Below are 19666 nucleotides of genomic sequence, written 5' to 3'. Positions count from 1 at the left end.
TAGCCCCTGGCGTCTGCCGACGCCGTCTGTCCCAGCTTCGGGAGGAGGGAGGGACGGGGACGTGCTGTCGGCTGTCCGGAGCCACCAGAGAAACCTGCAAATTGTCTCTTGGCCGTGTGTTGCACATGTTGGCACCAGCTGGTTTCAGAAGCAACGCCTTTGACGCCAGCATGTTCCGCTGGCAAAAATAACCTTAATTTAAGGCTCAGATGCCTTTGGGTTTGACAAAGCTTTCATGTCCTGCTCCTGTGGGGTTTATGGAGAACACCCCTTCTTTATCTGCCTCGATAGAGGATGTGCCGCTTGCCTATCCTCATTCTGCGCCGTTCGAGGAGGCCACTCAGCACTCAGCTCAGGGTTCACAGCTGTGGCTTGCGGTGCTTTACACAAGCCCGTTGCTTTGCATTTTTTATTGACCTGCTTCTCCGAATCGGCCACTCTGGCTGGGACCTCCCGGAATCAGGAGATGTGCCCGTCTGGTGGCCTGGCACGTTCCCTCTTTGCTCAGGAGTCACAGCCCAGGGCCTCGGGCTCGCACGGGTGGGGGCTGGGTGCCCGAGCAATCAGTGCAGCTGCAGGAATTCATGCTACTCTGGCGGTATAGGATGAGCTACTGCAACACAGCCCTCTTGACATGCAACGCTCGTTGGGTGGTTGAACATCCTAAATGCAACAACTCGCAGGGCTGCCTCCTACCCAAGCGCTTCCTCGGCTGCCAATGTGCTGCTCGGAGCGGCTCCCGTGCACGGCCGAGCAAGACCTCCCTGGAAGACACCCAGGTGTGTGTCCCCTGGGTCATGGGGTGGCTTGAGGGGGACTTGGGGTCTTTCACCAGCCTTTACACAAGAAAAAACATGTGCACTCCCTCTCTTCAGCCTGGAGAAGAGAAGGCTCCGGGGAGACCTTATTGCGGCCTTCCAGTCCTTAAAGAGGGTGTACAGGAGAGCTGGGGAGAAACGTTTCACAAGTAGATGTAGTGGTAGGACGAGGGGGAATGGCGTCAAACTGGAAGAACATAAATCTAGATTAAATATTAGGAAGAAACTCTTGGCTGCGGGGGCAGTGAGCCCCCGGCGCAGGGTGCCCCAAGAAGCTGTGGCTGCCCCATCCCTGGAGGTGTTCAAGGCCGGGTTGGACGGGGCTGGGAGCAACCTGGGCTGGGGGGAGGTGGCCCTGCCCGGGGCAGGGGGGTGGGACTGGGTGGTCTTCAAGGTCCCTCCCAACCCAAACCGTTCTGTGATTCTATGCGTGGGACAGCTAAATATCATGCCGATGGGCACATGGTGATTGTGTAGATGGATTGGTCCACCCTACAACCGTTAAGGGACTTGAAGTTTTGTGATTAATATTTTATATGAATTTAATGGCCTGGCCTGTGATCCTGGAGGGCGTTCTTCAGTTGGGAAAGGTATCACGTGTCATGAAATCAATAGTTCCCTGATATCAGACGCAGAGCTGGCAGCCGGCCGAGAACCCACGGGGAAATGGTGTGGAGCTCTAGGCGGAGAAAATGAGGGGATTAATTAACAGTTTAAAGACAGCAGTGCAAACAGTAGTACTCAATATAACCTGCTTCTTGTGATTCTTTCCTTTGCCTTTGGATAAACCAAAAATAAGGAACTTCCAAAATCCCACCTCTCCCGTACAAAAGACGGTATCTTTTGGTTGCAGGTTATGGGACTTGTGGCTTTTTTTTTTTTTTTTTTTGACAATAGTTGTAAGTACCATTCTTGGGAGATTTAGTATTAGAATCCAATTAAGTGACATTCAGTATCACGATCCATTGCTCTGGAGTCAAGTGACATTACACCGTCTGTGGTCAGGGGGTTTCTGAGGAAGGCTTCTTAAAAAATGTCATTTTTGTCAAGACTGTTCTAGAAGTTTGAGCATCCCTTCAGGAACAATTAAAGGTATTCTTAGAAATCCTCATGTCTTCTTAAAATGTTTAAACAGGCTGAAAAAAATATTTCTTGTTAAATACGGTTGTGGGGAGAAGAATATTCAAACTGGTCAAATAATTGGGTCTTTGTGAAGGAAGTGAGAAACGAGAGTAAGACTACAATCTTAGTGAAATATGGAGGTTCAAACTAAAACCGTACAAAAACATTGCACAGAAAGAAGTATGACTTTTCTGACAATTGTATAACAAACAGAAAGTATTTCTTGCTTTTCAATAAAAGCAGATCAACTCATTAAGTGCTATGAAAATCAGAGTTTTAATACATGCTTAGTTTATTCCCTCCGATATTAGTAGATTTTTATTTGAGAAACACTGCACTTTTGAGTGAGCAATTTATGAATCATAGAAGATATTTCAGTGAAACAAAATCTTCAGTGTTCAAAACCAAACCAAGCAACTGTAGATTTCGCCCTCTTTCCCCTTCCTTTGGCATAGTGTCCCTCATGACTGTTTTGGGAGATTAGCGGTCTTTTGAAGACAGCATGCCAACTTGGGGGCCTGAACAAAGTTTTGCAGAAAAGTAACAGATGATCTCAAAAATCCAACGAGATGCTCCTTTTTTTCTAGTTTACTTTTCGCTGCTATTTTTTTTTTAAGAAAAAAAATATTAATTTTGTTACTCTTATTTTTGTCATGCCCCACTTATTGGTAGGTGTGGGTACCGAGGCGGTGGCTGGAGGGCTTTGTGACAAGGAGGTGCCAACCTCTGGGGACGTCCCCTGCGGGGGGGCTGCGGGCAGGCAGAAGCCCCAGGCTGGGCAGGCGGGGGAAGGCAGATGCTCCAGGGAGGTGACAGCGAGCAGATAGCGGATGCCACATTCATCCCGACCATACCTGCAGCACTTGCAGGTTTATTTATTTATTTATTGAATGCCTTCTTTGCTTCTGTCTTCACTGCTCGGGCCAGTCCTTGGGAGACCCAGAGTTTGCGGGTAACAGAGAAAGTCTGGAGGAAGCAAGACTTTCCCTTGGTTGATGAGGAACAAGTTAGAGATCAGTTAGATAAACTGGATACCCACAAGTCCATGGGGCCCGATGGGATGCACCCTCAAGTGCTGAGGGAGCCGGGGGAAGTCATTGCTGGGCCGCTCTCCATCATCTTTGAAAGGTCCTGGAGAAGAGGTGAGGTGCCTGAGGACTGGAGGAAAGCCAACGTCACTCCAGTCTTCAAAAAGGGCAAGAAGGATGACCTGGGAAACTACAGGCCGGTCAGCCTCACCTCCATCCCTGGAAAGATGATGGAACAGCTTGTGCTGGGTGTCATCTCAAAGCACCTGGAAGAAAAGAAGGTTATCAGAAGTAGTCAACACGGATTCACCAAGGGGAAGTCGTATGACTGATCTGATAGCCTTCTACGATGGAATGACTGGATGGATTGGTGGGTGAGGGGAGGGCAGTGGATGTTGGCTACCTTGACTTCGGCAAGGCTTTCCGCACTGTCTCCCACATCATCCTCACAGGCAAGCTTAGGAAGTGTGGGTTAGATGAATGGACAGTGGGGTGGATTGAGAACTGGCTGACAGATAGAGCTGAGAGTGTTGTGGTTAGTGGTGCAGAGTCTGGTTGGAGGTCAGTAACGAGTGGTGTCCCTCAGGGGTCAGTACTGGGTCCAGTCCTGTTCCATATATTCATCAATGACCTGGATGAGGGGACAGTGTCCCATCAGCAAGTTTGCTGGTGACACAAAGCTGGGAGGAGTGGCTGACACCCCAGAAGGATGTGCCACCATTCAGCGTGACCTGGCCAGGCTGGAGAGTTGGGCAGAGAGAAACCTTATGAAGTTCAACCAGGGCAAGTGTGGGGTCCTGCACCTTGGGAGGAGTAACCCCCTGCACCAGTACAGGTTGGGGGTGACCTCCTGCAGAGCAGCTCTGTGGAAAGGGACCTGGGAGTCCTGGGGGACAACGGGATGCCCGTGAGCAGCAATGTGCCCTGGTGGCCAAGGCGGCCAATGGCATCCTGGGGGGCATCAAGCAGAGTGTGGCCAGCAGGGCGAGGGAGGTCATCCTCCCCCTCTGCTCTGCCCTGGGGAGGCCACATCTGGAGCGCTGTGCCCAGTTCGGGGCTCCCCGTGTCAAGAAGGACAGGGAACTGCTGGAGAGGGCCCAGCAAAGGGCTGCGGAGATGCTGAGGGGACTGGAGCATCTTGTTCCAGTGGTGCCCAGTGACAGGACAAGAGGGAACGGGCACAAACGTGACCATGGGCAGTTCCATCTCAGCCTGAGGAGGGACTTCTCTCCTGTGGGGGCGGCAGAGCACTGGCACAGCTGCCCAGAGAGGGGGGGAGTCTCCCCCTCTGGAGCCATTCCAAACCCTCCTGGAGGTGTCCTGTGCCACTGCTGGAGGTGCCCCTGCTCTGGCGGGGGGTGGCACTGGGGGAGCTCCAGAGGGCCCTTCCAGCCCCCACCAGTCTGGGATTCATTCTGTGATTCTGTGATTTCCCAGAATCATTTCTTCTGGGCATTTTCATGAATAAATCATCTTTTAAACATATCAAGAATTCTTTTTTAAATGCACGTTTTACCAAAAAATGGTGTTGTTTTTGAGGGGTATGAGGAAATACCAAAAAAAAAAGTCATTAGTGATTCATTTAACTCTAGCAATGCCTCCAGTTTCAACAAACCGCAGACAGAAAAGTAATGCGAAACGGGAGGGATCAACACAATGTATTTGAGCCCAACAGATAATCAGTAGATGAGTAATAGGCCGTCGTTTGCAGTGCATCATTTTGATGCAGCAACAGGAGGAAGGGGCGTTATGAGGCCATTGGACATCAGAAAAGCCATGACTACAAGTCCTCTACCCCACGGTGAGCGCCTGGGGGGCACCGTTGGGGCTCCTGCCCCCCATCCCTCCCGCTCCCCAGCCCCGGGGCTCCCGCGCCGCCGGCTGACCGGCGGATGGAGCAGGGCTCTTCCGAAAGGCGCCGCAGGCGTGGGGCTTCATTGGGAATAATTATCCCCTTCCCAAGAGCCAAATCCCCACATTAAGTGCGATGAATTATGAATAAGCTCAAGTGAGATTTAATCGTGTAGCTTTGTTATTAAAAAGATCGTTGCCCTGTTCTTCCCGACATGGTTTTAATTTTCGTTTTGTAGAGAAGGGGATTTTTTAGGCTGTTCTGAGACTGGAGATGTCCGTGTTCGGCTGTTCGCTGCAGCAGACCCAGCGGCCTCGGCGGGAGAGGATCTCCTGCAAACCCCTCTCCTGCCGAAGGGCGCTGTGCGTGTCGTGGCGCGGAGGTGAGCTCCCTGCTGGGGGTGGTGTCTTTTGAAAAGATCCACAAAAATCAGCGTGCAGTCCGATACACGTGAAACTAAATATCCAGAAGACATAACATGCAGGCGAACCTACTAGCTCAAGTATTTTTTTTTCTTCCAAAGTAGCATCTGGTTGCCTGCATCTGCTCCGCAGGCGTTAAAATGGAGCTGGCTCTCCTTTATGTTAATATTCGGCCGCTGAGGCAGAGCAGGCAGTCCATATTCTGGAGTAGGAGGTGACCACGGCACGATGAAGTCCGCAAAGAGAAAATTCAAAACTTCCTCCAAAACATGCTGGCTCCGTGCATCTCGGACCCATGGCGCAGCGTGGCAGCGGTTCTGCGCAGAGACAGGAACGGATGTAAATTTAGAGAATGAGGAAAACTAACTGTGACAGCTTCTCTTGGAGGACCACCCTCTACCCTCTCCACCTAACACCTCTCGCCACCGGCTGAGCTTCCCGCCGCCCGCGCTATGGGCCTGCGCGCAGCCAGCTCGCCAAACACCTCTCTCCGTACCCAGGTATTTCAGCGAGAGGGAACCTTTCGTCTGCGCCTCTGAAACTTTCACCTCTGTCCATCTATGTTCACATCCCTTTTCTTTTGTCAGCACGCCTTTCTAACAAAACTGCTCTAATTGCTTTCCTCGTTTCGTGTTGTCAGCGGGGAGATCTCCTCCAGCCCTCAATTTTTCTGTCAGTTTTGGATTATTTTTTTTTTCTGTGCATTTTATGTGATTTTTCTTTTCAAATGTGGAGCGTGGCTTCTCTAAAGCTAAACAGCCTTCAGTGATCAATGTTTAAATGGTCCCTAATGTGATAGGGCCATTCTCCTAGCAGGCAGCGAGCTGTTCAGGTTACCTGCGGTTCCTTGGAGAGGACTACGTGTCATCCAGTTACAGCACTTGGTGTAACTTCAACCCCCGAATCCATAATGAGTAGTAGAAACGGCTTCAGATTATTTTTCTGTGTGAATCCCAATTGTTTTGACTTTAGATTCTTCTCAGCATCCCACGACAACTCATGTCCTGGTGCCTCCTTGCACCCTTGGTCCTGCATCTCCTCCCAGCCTCTGAGATCAAGAAGGACCTTATGGATTACAGGCTACTCAAAGCATCTGGTGATAATCAGATGGCATCATGATGGCATCGTCACTGGAGACCACCTTCTGTTCTCTCACACTGAGCCCAGTCCTCATCGTTGAGGCAGCGTACGTGAGGACGAGCCCATGCTGGCATCTTCATGCCGCTTCTCTTCCTGAGACGATTCACTGGGCTCCCAGCAGTCTCTCGTGTCCACCTGTGAAGTGTCCTGGGTCCGTGATAAACCAGGACTGGCATCAGCTCAGCCTCGCGCTCCCCACTCTCCCAGTCCTAGATTGAGGCTGTAGTTATTTAATATCCTAGTGAATAGGAAAAAAAAAAATATTCCCTTTGGCTCGGATGAAGTCCTCGGAGTTTTTTGGAGCTACCCAGGACTTGCACCAGATTTTTCTTCTTACTGACTTATGTTTAACACCAGGGGAGGAAGATGCTACCCTTGCAAAAACCATCCATCCAAGCCTTTGAGAACTGGTCCATATGGCAGTGTGTACGTGTGCTACACCTGATGCCAGATACCATATGCGTGGTAGGAAAACACAGTTTTAATTGTGTACTCTCCTGAGGAATAACGAGTGAGATGATTTATCAGGCATCATATCACATGGCAGTAGCAGAAAAGAGGCAGTCGAGCTTAGTTTCACAGGCGTTTCCCTTCCTGGCTGAAGAACCTGATCCTGTAACCCAAGATATCCGGAGCAGATTACTTGCCTGTCAGTATGTGTATCCCTAAGTCGAGCTAAGAGATCTCCTGAAAAACCCATCAGGAATGGCCTCGGACACAAGGCACTCTCATGGTTACGTTTCTTTTACTTCAAGAAACACTTCTTCCCATCTTTGATCAACGGTTTTGGCAGACACGACCTCAGGCTGGTGGACCGGTGCTAACGAACCTTCCACGTTTCTTTTTCTCAGGCACCAAATCTGCTAAGTCTTTTGGCTCTGCGGCCAGTAAATTCAGCCAGACGTGTTCCTGATGTCTTAATAGGTCCATAAAACGCACATGGTCTGCAGAAGGGCAGAGCGAGGAGCAGTTACCCCGGGGCTGTGAGACGTCGCGGAAAAAAACAGTGAGAAAACTGAGCTGTCTCCTGAAACTCGTCTTCATTCACCAATATCTTCATACACAATTTATTCTCCCTACTGCTTAGGAGTAGCCTTTTTTGAGTTGGATGCGTATGCAATGCAACGTAAATACACTTACATACACTTATGCATATACCTTTCACATAACGCGATTTGCGTTCTCCCACACAGCCACAGGAAATCTCTAGAACTACAAACAAGCTGCAGGAGATGAAACACTGTGCAGACGAGTAGGAAAGATGAAACGTGGCGTCTGTGTATTCCCCAAGAAAAATATTTATCTCTAATATTTACTAAAAGCTTTCTTGTGTGATCTAGATGCAAAATTCCTGGGGCCATGAGGGCTTTAAAAATGACTTAATTTTCGTATTTTCGGATGTGTATGTGAGTTGCATAAAACAGGTGGGGCTTACAGCGCTATAAAACTGCGTGCATAGTTCGCAGCGTAAATTAGGTTAAATAGCTCAGCGTACGATCCCTCTGAATCCAGGGCTTCTGAAGGGGGCTGAGGGGCATTTTTTGCAAATCATTCTTCCAGGAATTATTGTGGGAAGTCCCACCAAGTTTCCACTCAGCTGTGGCCGTTTGCTGTGCCGCCCTCTCCGCCCGCCGCGGCGCCCCGAGGCGCGCTGGCACGGGAACCCCCTTGGCTTTCCCTGCGCATATGGTTCCCGTCGATATTTTCCAGCCGGCCGGATGACTTCTTGCCAGCCCTGAGGGCTGACGTTGCTCGTGCCGTAGAAGAATTGTGCCGAACGCATAAACCCGTCCCTCCGTCGCTGCGGAGTGGCCCCGTTTAATTTTTTTCTTTTTTTCCAAATGGATGTTGTTCGGGATAGGATACATCAAATACTCTCAGAATTCACTGTACGATATTTCGGTGCGTACCATATATCCAGGGAAGTACTGACATTGGAGAGCGTTACAATCTCGTAATTTAATAGTCATTTTTAACCTGACACGCGGGAGAATTTTGCATTTTATATCATTTTCTTGGTATTAGAAACAAAGAAGAAGTCTCCTTGGAAGGTCTGTCCTCCGCCCGGGCAGGTGCCCCAGTGCCGGCAGGGGCTTTGCATCCTTCACTGCTCTTCAAAGCAATAGTACATAAAGTTTTCCTAGAAAATGATTCAGCCTGGCCAGAGTGGAGCAGGACGAGGGCCACCATGTGAGCAGTAAGAGCTGGTTTGTTTGTAGAAGGGTGTTGGGTTTTTTTTGTAATTTATTCCTATGAACAACACGGAAGAGAAAAAAAATAATTCTCATGCAACTTCTCATATCCCACAAATTATTTCATTGCACTTTATGAACGTTCACTTCAATTCACAATGATATTCCGATTTCAGTCTTATCTTTCTACTTTACATAACCAGTGCTTACTGGGGCCCTTTCCCATGATGGGTGTGGCATATTGTGCTTATTAATGAGCGCTATCTTGCTAAGCGATGCACTGTTATAATTGATGTTTTGAACTTTGCGCACTTTAAAACATTAATCCGCGAGGAGATAAGCAAATGAAATTCACTGCTGCAGTGGACATGGCCAGAATGCTTCTTACTGAGGTCTCACTACCCAGCTCAGATTTTTGTCATTGCTCCATAAGTTGCACAGTTACTAACAGTCAATGGAATTCTTGTCTGTGTGGGAAAACGTTTTCAGCGAGTCTTTTTAACCTTTAGGCCTGGAATTTCCACCATGTGTAGTCATGACTGCTGTGATGTACTGCTTGAAGGTAAAAAATATATTTAACAGGTTTTGGTTTGTTATGCGGCGAACGCCTTATGAGGAATCTGAAACAATTCATTTGCTCCCCACCAGGAGCCCACTGCTCAACGGGCGTAGAAAGATGACCGTTGAACCAGGTGGCAGTTTTCCTCTGAAGGATATCAAAGTGCTCGCTGCAAGGCGAGAGCCACAGTCGGGAGAAGCTGGGAGACGCTGGGAATAAGCAAGCGACACGAACGTCTGGGTGTGCTATGAGTCCATGTCAAGTGGAGATAAATGAGCTCTTGAATCTTATAACCGTTCTTGCTCTCTAAAATATTTAATAGTTTCAGATATAACACACCAAAGAGTCACGTATTTCGTATTGTTTCCCATCAGACGCTGCTTTCGGCAGCGCTGTCCGTGTTCCCCTGTAGCAAGGTAAAGGCCGGGGGTCTTACTCATTGCCTCTGGGCCCTGCGGGAGAGGAGAGCTATTAGTCAATGTTTAATTGATAAGATGCAACGCTTGTTAGGGCACCCCCGTAAGGACTGGGTGGTGTGGTGGGCAAGCCTGGAAGGGCTCTTTGCCGGAGGTAGGACGGGGGATGCCCCACCCATTGCACACCCATGGCCGCCCGTTAGAGAAGAGCAGCCGCTGGTCCCCCCAGCAGGTTCCCTGCCTGGCTCTGGCAGCCCTCGGGGTGCAGGCGGCCCCCAGCTGATGAGGTTTACCACCCTCCACGTGGGGCTGGTTGGTGAATATCTACAAGTTCAAATGGTCCTTGGGAAGTGAGGGCACCTGTGATGGGAAGTGAGGGCACCTGTGATGGGAAGTGAGGGCACCTGTGATGGGAAGCTGATGCGGGGGTGGACCAGCTGCTCCAGGGCTGGGCGTTTGTCCCTGTGGCTTGCCCTGATCAATGGCGTTGCTTCTGCTGGCTGTAGGGGGGCAGATGTCCACCCAGGTGCAAACCGTAAGCCCTAACGCACGCTGAAACTCTTAAGGCAAGGTTCCGAGCGAGGACCACTTCCTGGGTTTTGTGAAGCCCACCAGGTACGGAGCTGCCTTGGCAAATTGCTCGTGTGGGTCTGGAGGCTGCTGAGCTTGACTGTGGGGCAGGGGCAGGAGAGGACCTGACCCGACCCTTGGCCAAGTCCAGGAGCTCAGGGGGGTTTCTGAGCTAAAGCTGCCGTGGTGGCCCAGCTGCCCTTGGGCGTGTGTTACCTGCAGCGCCCAGCAAAGCCCTCCAGCCGCTGTGGAGATGTTGGTGAAGCTTCGGGTGCTCTGTGCTCAGCTTCCAGTAATTTCTTTCTCTGGTTATTTCATTTCAGCAAAACCGTTTGAGAGCGGGCAGTACCTGGACATCTATGGAATCACAAGAGACCAGGCTGGAGAATATGAATGCAGTGCGGAAAACGATGTCTCGGTCCCAGATGTGAGAAAAGTAAAAGTCACAGTAAACTGTAAGTCATGTTGTTTTTTAATCACTAAATCCGATGGAGAAGCGGGACATGGCTGAGAAGAAAAGTCTAATGCAGAGAACTGCTGCTCGTGGTGAAATTGGGGTGTGTTTGGGTTTTGTATCGCAGTAGCGAAATGACCTGTGCTATTTGATGTAGGCGGTAGTCTCGCCAAAGGAAGGGAAAACGCGATGAAGGTTCAAATCCTCCCTTTGTCTGCCCGGGGACGGTGGCGCTGGCGTGGGCGTTGTGCTCTCGCTGGGTTGTGGTGCTGACACTCGGGTTTTGGAGTAAGTTTTTGAGTAGTTATCTGAGTCACTTCTGAGGACTGCTGTGGTTGTTGGGCTGAAGCGGTTCCGATTTAATTTGCCGCAGTTATGCAATAATATAAGGAGATGAGAAACTTTTTCGAGATTCTGTTTGGAAGATTTGGGTGATCCATCTCGGCGGAAATTGGAAGTGCTCCCCGTATAGGCAGCAAGCCGCTCCGTGGGGGTGCCCGGGTGGGAAGGCGAGGAGGGCTTTGCTGGTGCACAGTTCTGCCGTAGCGATCCGGGTGGAAAGGGCAGGAACCACCACGCAGCCCGTCACCTGTCCCTGCAGCCTCGCAGGTCTGACCCTCGGGGACTGTCACACTGAGGAGGGGCTTCTGACTTGGGGCTGAATTTGGTTTAGCACTTGGTGTGGCACGAATCATTCGGAACAGTGTTCCTCTTCCCTCCAACATGGGGAGGGGAAAGAAAAAATAGGAAAGAAAATCGGAATAATTGGCTTTGTTCAGTCTAACTAACTTCCTGAGGTTAAGTACAACTACCCAGCTGGTAATTTGTAACAGATTCTGGTTTGAAAACTGCTGTGGCATCTTTATTGACCACAATTTTTGGGGATCTCGGCTTTGTGTCTCCCTGCGCAGACCTTGTCCCTATGGATGCGCTGTGGGCAGCAAAGCCCCTGGGCCGGAGCAGGGGAGGGGGGCTGCTGCAGGGGGTCGCTGATGGCACCAGCCGTCCTACCAGGTGTTTATGGGATGTTCCCACCTCCCAGAGCTGACTGGGCTCCCCTCCTTTACATGTCGTCAGGGTACTCGGAGCCCACCATGTCCTGGGGCACGGTGGATCAATGCACCGATGCTTATAGCATCGCTCGGCCGTGCGCTGGGTCCCACCGAGAGCTTTCTGCGCCGCGTGGTCACGTAGGCCAGAGGTGCTGGGCACAGATCCCGCTTTCCCTCGGCTCTGAGGCTCTGGTGTGACGTGCTGTGAGCATCAGTCCTTGCTTTCCGGGTCCCGAGGGCAGCCTTCAGCCGCGGAGCGGCGCGGGGAGAGCCCGTCACCACTCTCACTGCTGCTTTGCCCTCACTGATGTGTTTCCACCTACATCAGCCTGGCTGAATTCCCGAAAGCAGGAATTCCCTAAAAACTAGGAGCTACGTGGGAGGACAAACCGCAAGGGGTGATGTCCCGTGGAACAGGTGACCGTTACTTTTTGCGCAGTACGTTGCCAATGGGAGAAGTTGTGCGGATACTTGTGGAGGTGTGTCCCGGGTGGTTTGGGGTGACACCTTTCACACAGGCTGCACTCAAACGCTTTGTGTTGTCCGGTAAATAACTTGCGATAGGCACCAGAAGGAATGGTGAGCGCAAAACAAATATCGCATCTGTGTTACTAAAATCCCCGTGATGCAAAATAAGGGTGAAACTAGCTGTCTCGGGAGCTTTCGGAGTGCTCACAGCAAGGGAAGAACTGGTAAGTCTGCTTAGTGCTTGTTTGGGTGTTTGGGGTTTTTTTATTCAAAAAAATTTTATTTAAAAAAAAAAAAAGAGCATAGAGTAGGCGGTAAACTCACAGAATCTCTTGTGCCTTCTGAGCCAGGATCTAGACTTTGGGGAGTCCTAGTACAGTCAAAAGCATCAGCTTAGCTGGCCAAAGCCAGAGCTCGAGCTTCAGTGCCATGCGCAGCTGATGCGCTCGTCGGCGCGTGCCCTGCGCCCCGCGCCGTGTCGAAGCCGGAGCTATTCCTGCCCTCGGTTCACCGTTCTCTTAATGCGAGCCTCGAGTCTGTCGGGCGTCTTTGAGTGGGAAAGATGAGCTCTGACAGCGTTGGGAAGGTAAAGCTGAGCAGCGGTGGGCTGTTCCTGCACCAGCCCGTGGCCCCTCCACAGCCGCCACGGCGGGCACACGGGGTGAGCGCGGGGCTCGCTGCGGGACCGGGGGTGCCGGTACGGCCGGCAGCAGAGGTGGGGTTGCAGGTGGGATGGAATTAGCTCTCCCTGAACACCGAGCCAAGGGCGTGATGGGACAAACGGCGTGGCTGTGCAGGCTCTGGACATCATACTCCTCTTCGGTGCGTAGCACAAACGAGGGGTGCTCAGGTGTGCCCGCAGCATAAGGGTACCTCTGTCTGCCGTGAGAAACACGCAACAGTGCTAAATCAACCAGGAAACTCGGGAAATCCTTGAGCAAAGTGTCCAAGCTGATCTTTGTCCCAATTAGGTGACCCGGGCTAAGCTGGAAGAGTCCTTGGCCATAGTGTGGATGCACATGGCATTATGCCACTTTCAGGCAAACTTGTAAATCTGCACTGGGGACACGTAGAGTATTTGACTGTTTGTTTGTTTAAATATCTCTTACAACTAAAGAAGAAAATGGAGGAGGGAAATAAAATTGCAGCGGTGTAAAACTAGGATCTGGCTCCAGCGTGAAACAGTTCGTATCCGTGAGTGATTTGTCGCAGTCAGCTAATTGCTAATGCGCTCCTGTTCGGCTGTGCGCGCTGTCCCCTGGCTGCATAAGCGCAACGCAAAAGCACCGGCAACATCTGCTCCCTGCTGATGACGCTCATCTGTTTCTGACCAGGCAGAAAAACGGCTCGTTGCCTTCAGGAGAGGGTCGGGAGGGAGGAGGGCGATGCTGGGAGAGCTCGCCCCGCCGGCGCCGGCCCTGGGGACGCACCGTGTGCTGGGGTGGGCTTCGCTCCCCGGCCCCTCGGCATGGGCGGCCCCGTTCCAAAAGGAATGTGGTACGCACGATCAAACAAACCGGCAGAATCCTGCCCGTTTGCTGTCTGTTGTGCTGGCCTGGCAGGACAGCTTCCTGCCAGGCAAAACTAAATATTTCATTTAGGAGGGCTTTGGTCTGTCTACCAGTCGGTATTTACAAGAAATGTCCATCAAATTTATTTTAAAGTTTTAAATCTGGAAAGATCTTAACAGGAGAAATGTAAGAGAAGAGAGGAAGCCTTCAGGCCCTCTTGTTACCCTGGCTTGGGCAGGGTGTCCTTAGTCGAGTGTTCTTCAGCCCTGTTTCTTTTAAGAAAACGTGTTCACTTGTCTAACGAACTAACGAAGAGCAAGGCTTTCTGCCTCCACCCCCCCAAAAAATCCAATTCCTTTCTTTTCTCTGGTTTTGCGAACTTGTTAAACTCTCCTGCTAACGCCCTGCGCGTGGACTCGGCACCAGCTCCACAGCCTCTGCAGCTCCTCACCCGCACTGGTGTTACTGGGTGGCTGTGCATCTGGACAGGGACGCTGTGCCCACCTCCCACGCGCATCCACCACGTCTCCAACTCCACTTACGACGCAGTTCCTCGGCGCGTGGCACCGAAGCTGTGACCATCACGCCAAACTCCCCTCCTTTCCTCTTCCGGGCGTCCTGTAACTTCACAAAACGCCGATCGCCTTTCCCACCTGTAGTGCTTATGGTAGAAAATGCTCTTGGAAGTCACGTGTGTGGCTTCTGCTTCACCCCCTGCTCTTGCGCCGATGGGATGGGGTACGGGCGGCGGTGTGCTGCAGGAGCATCGCTTCATCTCAGACTCCGAATGATCCCTGTTCCATCCCTGTCTCCCTCCACCGCGTCTCGTACAGCGATGTCCTCACATACCATCTCCGGCGCCCGGAAGGGTGAGGGTACAGCACTACGTTTGCATGCGTGCGATGGCTTAACCACTGCTTCTGACAATTTTTAATACTGTTTCCCTGTTATTAAAAGGAACGTTCTTTACCGCAGACCTGATAACTGTAGAATAAATCAAGGTTTTATTGTGCCCAGTTAATAGAATGTATCAATGAGCCCTGAGCGGTTACGGTGGATATAAGCATAATTTTGAATATGGATATTCATCGCATATAGCGGTTGTTCAGTCATCCAAGCATGTACAAGAAAATTACCAGGTTTAAATTACTTTCTGAATTTGAAGTTTCTTGGCTGGGCAACTTCCAGCCACACATAAACAACCAGCTTGCTGTCTGCCTTACAGCACATAAATTATAACTCTAATGACTCTATGAGGGTTTTTTTCTTTATACTGCTTCGTATTGCATAATCTACAATTTCTACTTAATTTATGTCTGTCCCCCGTAATTTCCCGTATAAAAACGGTCGCCTGAGAATCTGTGGTGCGTTTGTCTGCCTCAATTCTGAGAGGGAAAGAAGGTGGGGATGGGAAAAAGAAATTGAAGCTGCTGGCTTATGGAGAAGGAATCCTGTACCAAATCAAGTTAAAATAGATAAGACATAATCCAATTTCATTTCACAAGTAAATCTTGTTAGCATTTTCCATTACATTTTATAAAGCAAATGCCGATTTGTACACGATAATATTGAACCCCACTTTGAACGAAGCGGTGTCTGGATTAGCGAGACTTTAATGTGTCATCTGAACGCCGGGCTGAGACTGTGCGTGTGGTGCTGTAGCTTTGCCGACTCTCCTCTGGTTTATTACTGTCATACGTAAAAAATATTAAAGGCAGTTGCTAAATGCGAGAATGTCCAGAAGTGTTGAGGCCACACTGAGATGCTGAAGAATGGGATGTGTGCATGACGAAACCGGCATTTATTTCAATTTATCTAAAATTTTCAGCTACCTAAATAAATGGCAAATGTGGAGTTTTAAAGTAGAGCTGTATTGCAGTATTCTCTTTTTTTTTTTTTTTTTCTTCCCCTCCAGAAAATATACACTAAGGGTGTAGTTTTCTGCAATTGTATCTTGAACAGCTCTGCTAAGGCCGGATCTTGTGAGCTTTGCTGAATTAAGATCTGGTGGCTTTGGAGAGGCAAAAAGCCATTCAGTTGAAATTAAAAGCCAATGATTTAATTTCAGCCTTTGTGAACCCCATCTCGCTGCAAACTGAAGGCCGGATTAGCCGGTGCTTACTGCGGAGGTGAAAATTACAGTTCCTGTGCTGAGGAAGCCCAGCTGGCACTGGGAAGCACTGGTATGCTCTGGTCCTGCCGGGTCTGTTGGTTTGGCTGTCTTGGGGTCTTCCTGGCAGCACCGGCGGGAGGAGAGGTCTTCCTTCCGGAGCCAGGGCTCCCGGTTCTTCTGGCACAAGGTGCTTCAAAGGAGACAATGCGCAGTGCAGCCTGGGCTCGACCCGCAGCAGTCCTCCTGCTTCCCGTGTGCTGCGGCCCCCAGAAGAGAAAGCTCATCTGCCAAGTTTTGTAGACAGTAAGCACAAAAATGCAAAGATAACTCTAAATATTCTAGATGCTGAGCCGTTTCTACTTGGAACAGCATCTCTTTCTGCAGCTATTTTCCATTAGATCTTGAAAACACTGAAAAAGGAAAATGGAAGTGAATAAATAGACCGTCTGTAAAATCGGTATTAACCTGGTAAGTTGTGCCCCTGAATCAGTGTTGCCAAGGGATGTTTGGCCAGTCCCTCTGTAAGGTGTCTCCAGTGATGGCAGCTCCATGGGCAACACGCTCTACTCAATCACAGTCCTTAACTGAACATTTTTCACAAGGGACTAATGTGACCCTTCCTTGCAGAATTACAACCCCATTCCTCACGTCCTCTGAGGAATGGAGAACAGATCACTGTTGCCTTTCAGTCTCTTTGGAGACGGTGGACTCGTGCTCCCTGTGTTTATCTCCCCATGTTTACCCGCCCCGATTCAGCTCATCTCTATTCTTGGGCCGTGCTTGCTAAGGGATTGATGGAAAGTCTCTTCTGTAGATGGGTTGGTGCTAGGGAAGGGCTTTCTCAAGGAGGTGTCTAAAACTTGAGCTCCCACGCCAGGTGAGGGGATGGATCGCCAAGGGTGTGGAAGGGTTCGTTTTGATGGCTGTTCCTATATTTGGCCAGGGCGCTCACCTTCCCTGTGGCAGCAGGACACTCTCGGGGGGGGTTACCCCGGCAGCCCTGGTCACCGTCTGCAGATCGGCTGTCTCGCCTCCTCGCCGTGTTCATCCAGCTGACGAATCCCGAGTGTGGAACTCGTTCTTGTTTGGTTTCACCCAGTTTTCAGGCCGCTTGTTCAACTTATCAGCGTTGTTTCGGGGTTCTCGTCTTCAATAATGGTGCTGCTGAAAACCCCCACGGGCGGGAAGCCTGGGGCTGGCGTCCGGCTGAGCAGACGGGGCAGCAGCCCCGCGAGCACGGCCTTCCAGACGAGGGGGGCTCACCTCAAGAGAGCTGTTCGCCCAGCCCAGCCGGCTTCTGCCTTGGGGCCTGGTTCGGCGCTTGCTGCGGCGGAGCCGCGCCATCGCGGCCCGTCCCGGCAGGAGCTGCTGACCCGGCACAATCCATTCTTAACAAACCTGTTGGCAATTGCTCCTCTTCTCATCTTCCAGGCGCTATCGCATCTTTGATTGCATGAATAGCGTTTTTACGGGCGTTGGAGATAAATGGACTGGCTTGTAATTCCCCGGCTCCTGTTGCGCTCTCCCTCTGTGAGAAACCTTCTTGAAGGCTGTGTTAGGCGCTTGCCCCACACCTCAGAAATGGCACTGTAGATCTACATTTGCGCAGTCCAGCTCTTGAATATATTTTTGGAGTTTATTAGGCCAATTGGGTTTGTATCAGTTCGGTTTATTCAAGTATTTGCTGCCTTATTCTTTCCTCGGCTTAACCTGTAATATAAAACAATTAATTGTGGTCATTGAATTGGTCAAGTTCTGTGTTTGGAATGATTCTGCCTCCTTTACCCTTTCCTTTCTGTGCACGTATTTCACGTTCTTCAGTAAATCATCTGAGGTTGTCTTTGGTTTGGGGTTGGTTTTTACTTTTTTCTTCCTTTCAGCCCATTTTCCCCTGCCTCCGGAGGCCGGGGCTGCGTGGCCGGAGCAGGCTCTGCGTCGCCCGCTTGGGGTGGCCCAGGGCAAAGGGCCCCTGGGCTGCTGCCCCCCTCCCGGGCTCCGGCATCCGCGCTCTGCCGCTGCTTTTCAGCCGGAGCAGTGCCGGTCCGGCGGGATCGGGATGTCGGAGCGGCGAGCCGGGTACCCTGTGCCCCCTTCCTGCCCTCGTGGTTTGATAAGGTATTTTATGCTGTGGAGGTTTTTTGTAGAAGGAATGTGTGAGTTTCTTGTATGAATTTTAAGTAACGTGTTTGTTTTTTCGCTTGGACAGGTTAGGGTTTTTGCAGAACAGCTTATCTCATTAGCATTTCTTAGAAGTCTGCCTTACTGTTGCTATGGCGCTTTGCATAATGCTATGCATAATACTCTGATTTTACTTTGAAATCAGACATACTGTACAAGCCACTCTAACCTAATTATATCTGTAACCTTAAACCTACCAGGGAAAAACATTATAGGACTTCAGGGTTTGTTGGGGCTCCTAAAACCTGGACACGTTGCTGTGACTCGGTTTTCCCAGGAAGTGTCTTGCTGTGAACTGGTGCTGACCTACGAAAAACATTGCCGGGGCAAAGCTTTTCGGTTTGGATTCAACAAAGAAAGTTTCCCTCAGTCAAGGTGAATGCATTATTAAATGAAAAGGCAAGGCCCAAATATTTTCCAAAGGTCTCCGTCCCCCTCTGCTTTGGTACCAAGTATAAAATGACTGGAGCAATCTGCGGTTTTAATTTCCACTTTCCTCTGCTATAAGGGAGGGGAGGAGAGGGGCTTCTGTTCAACCATCAATAAGTAACTCTGGTTCTTTCAATTTGTACTGGCTACAGGTGTGCAGCTTCATATTTATATCCTCAAATAAATTTAGGACTTGGGGGTTGTGGTCAGCGTTGCCTTTGGGAGACCCGGAGTGTCTTTGTTGGAGAAACCAGTGATTCTACATAAATGTATTTTGATCAATAAGTGCAACTTTTTTTTTTTTTTCTTGGAACAGCTGTTTGTGTTTGCGTGAGTCTTCGTTTTTGCAATACTGTTTGTTTGTTAGCCAGCCTGAGAAGGACCAGCCTTCCTGCCTGCGGTACCAGGAGTTTACGATAGCATTCAGTCAAAGGTGCTGCTCCTCCCGGCCTTAGAGGACCGGAAACAATCACAAACGTTTCTCCTTGGTGAGGACGCTTCCATCCAATTACAAAGTTTTTTTTCTTTTAAACCAGCAAAACCCAGTTCTCGGAAAGAACAAAACTGTGGAGGAGAAGTTACTGCTGTTCTTTACAGTGTCATTTATATCAAGTAAATCCGGTCATGTCAACTCTTCAAACAGAACTGCACCCACATGAGATGAAGTCATATGTTCATATTTGACCGTGGAACAGAAAGACCTTATCTTGGTGTTGCAGTGGTTGATATTATCCATCTGGCTGCAATTCACACATTTAAAACTGCATCGTGTAGGTCAGTCTCTCTTTTAATCACAAACTATTTCCCGATATTGTAACAAAGGAGAGCAATTTGCAGGTACTGAGCAGCCGCGATTCCCACCGACTGTCTCGAGGTCGGTGGTGCACAGAGCCTTGGAAAGACCGACCTTTGCAATACCCTTCTGAAGTATCAAAATTACACTTGGAAAAGCTAAAATTGCTCCAGGCTGCAGTTTCACTGCCTTCTGTGAAACAGGTGTTCCTAAATTCTCAGGTTGCCATTCTAAAATGGGACTTTGGGCTTCTAAGTCACACTGGGGACTCCTGGAAATCCAACTGCTGGTTCGTGTTTGATTCTGTTAATGGATGAGTGGGGCTTGTTGCAGCGTGAGCTTTCCAGGGTGTGACTGCTCTGTCCAAACCTTCTCGCCCTCGACACGTGGGTGAAGGTCACGCTGGTGTGCAGCGTGGCCTCGCGTGGTGGGTCAGAGTCTGCAAGCGCAAGAGATGACCCCAGCCAGGTGCGAGCTGTGTCCAAAGCGTGACTTTGGGCTGCCCCGTTTTCCACGAATGTTCAGGTTTCTTTGGGAAGAAGGCTGCGA

At 50.1% G+C, this 19666-nt stretch overlaps 1 protein-coding gene across 1 annotated transcript in view; it reads left to right on the top strand.

The window, feature by feature from the left end:
- NEGR1 (neuronal growth regulator 1) overlaps positions 1–19666 on the top strand; it is a 307482-nt gene that overhangs the window by 203922 nt on the left and 83894 nt on the right. Inside the window, exon 4 of the mRNA XM_082483897.1 lies at positions 10443–10574. Coding sequence (XP_082340023.1) covers positions 10443–10574 — 132 coding nt within the window. The remainder of the gene's footprint in view (positions 1–10442; positions 10575–19666) is intronic.

Source organism: Vanellus vanellus, assembly GCF_965231255.1.
Source record: "Vanellus vanellus genome assembly, chromosome: 5".
In the NCBI taxonomy this organism is placed as follows: domain Eukaryota; kingdom Metazoa; phylum Chordata; class Aves; order Charadriiformes; family Charadriidae; genus Vanellus; species Vanellus vanellus.
This window is presented reverse-complemented; position numbering and strand designations above follow the sequence as displayed.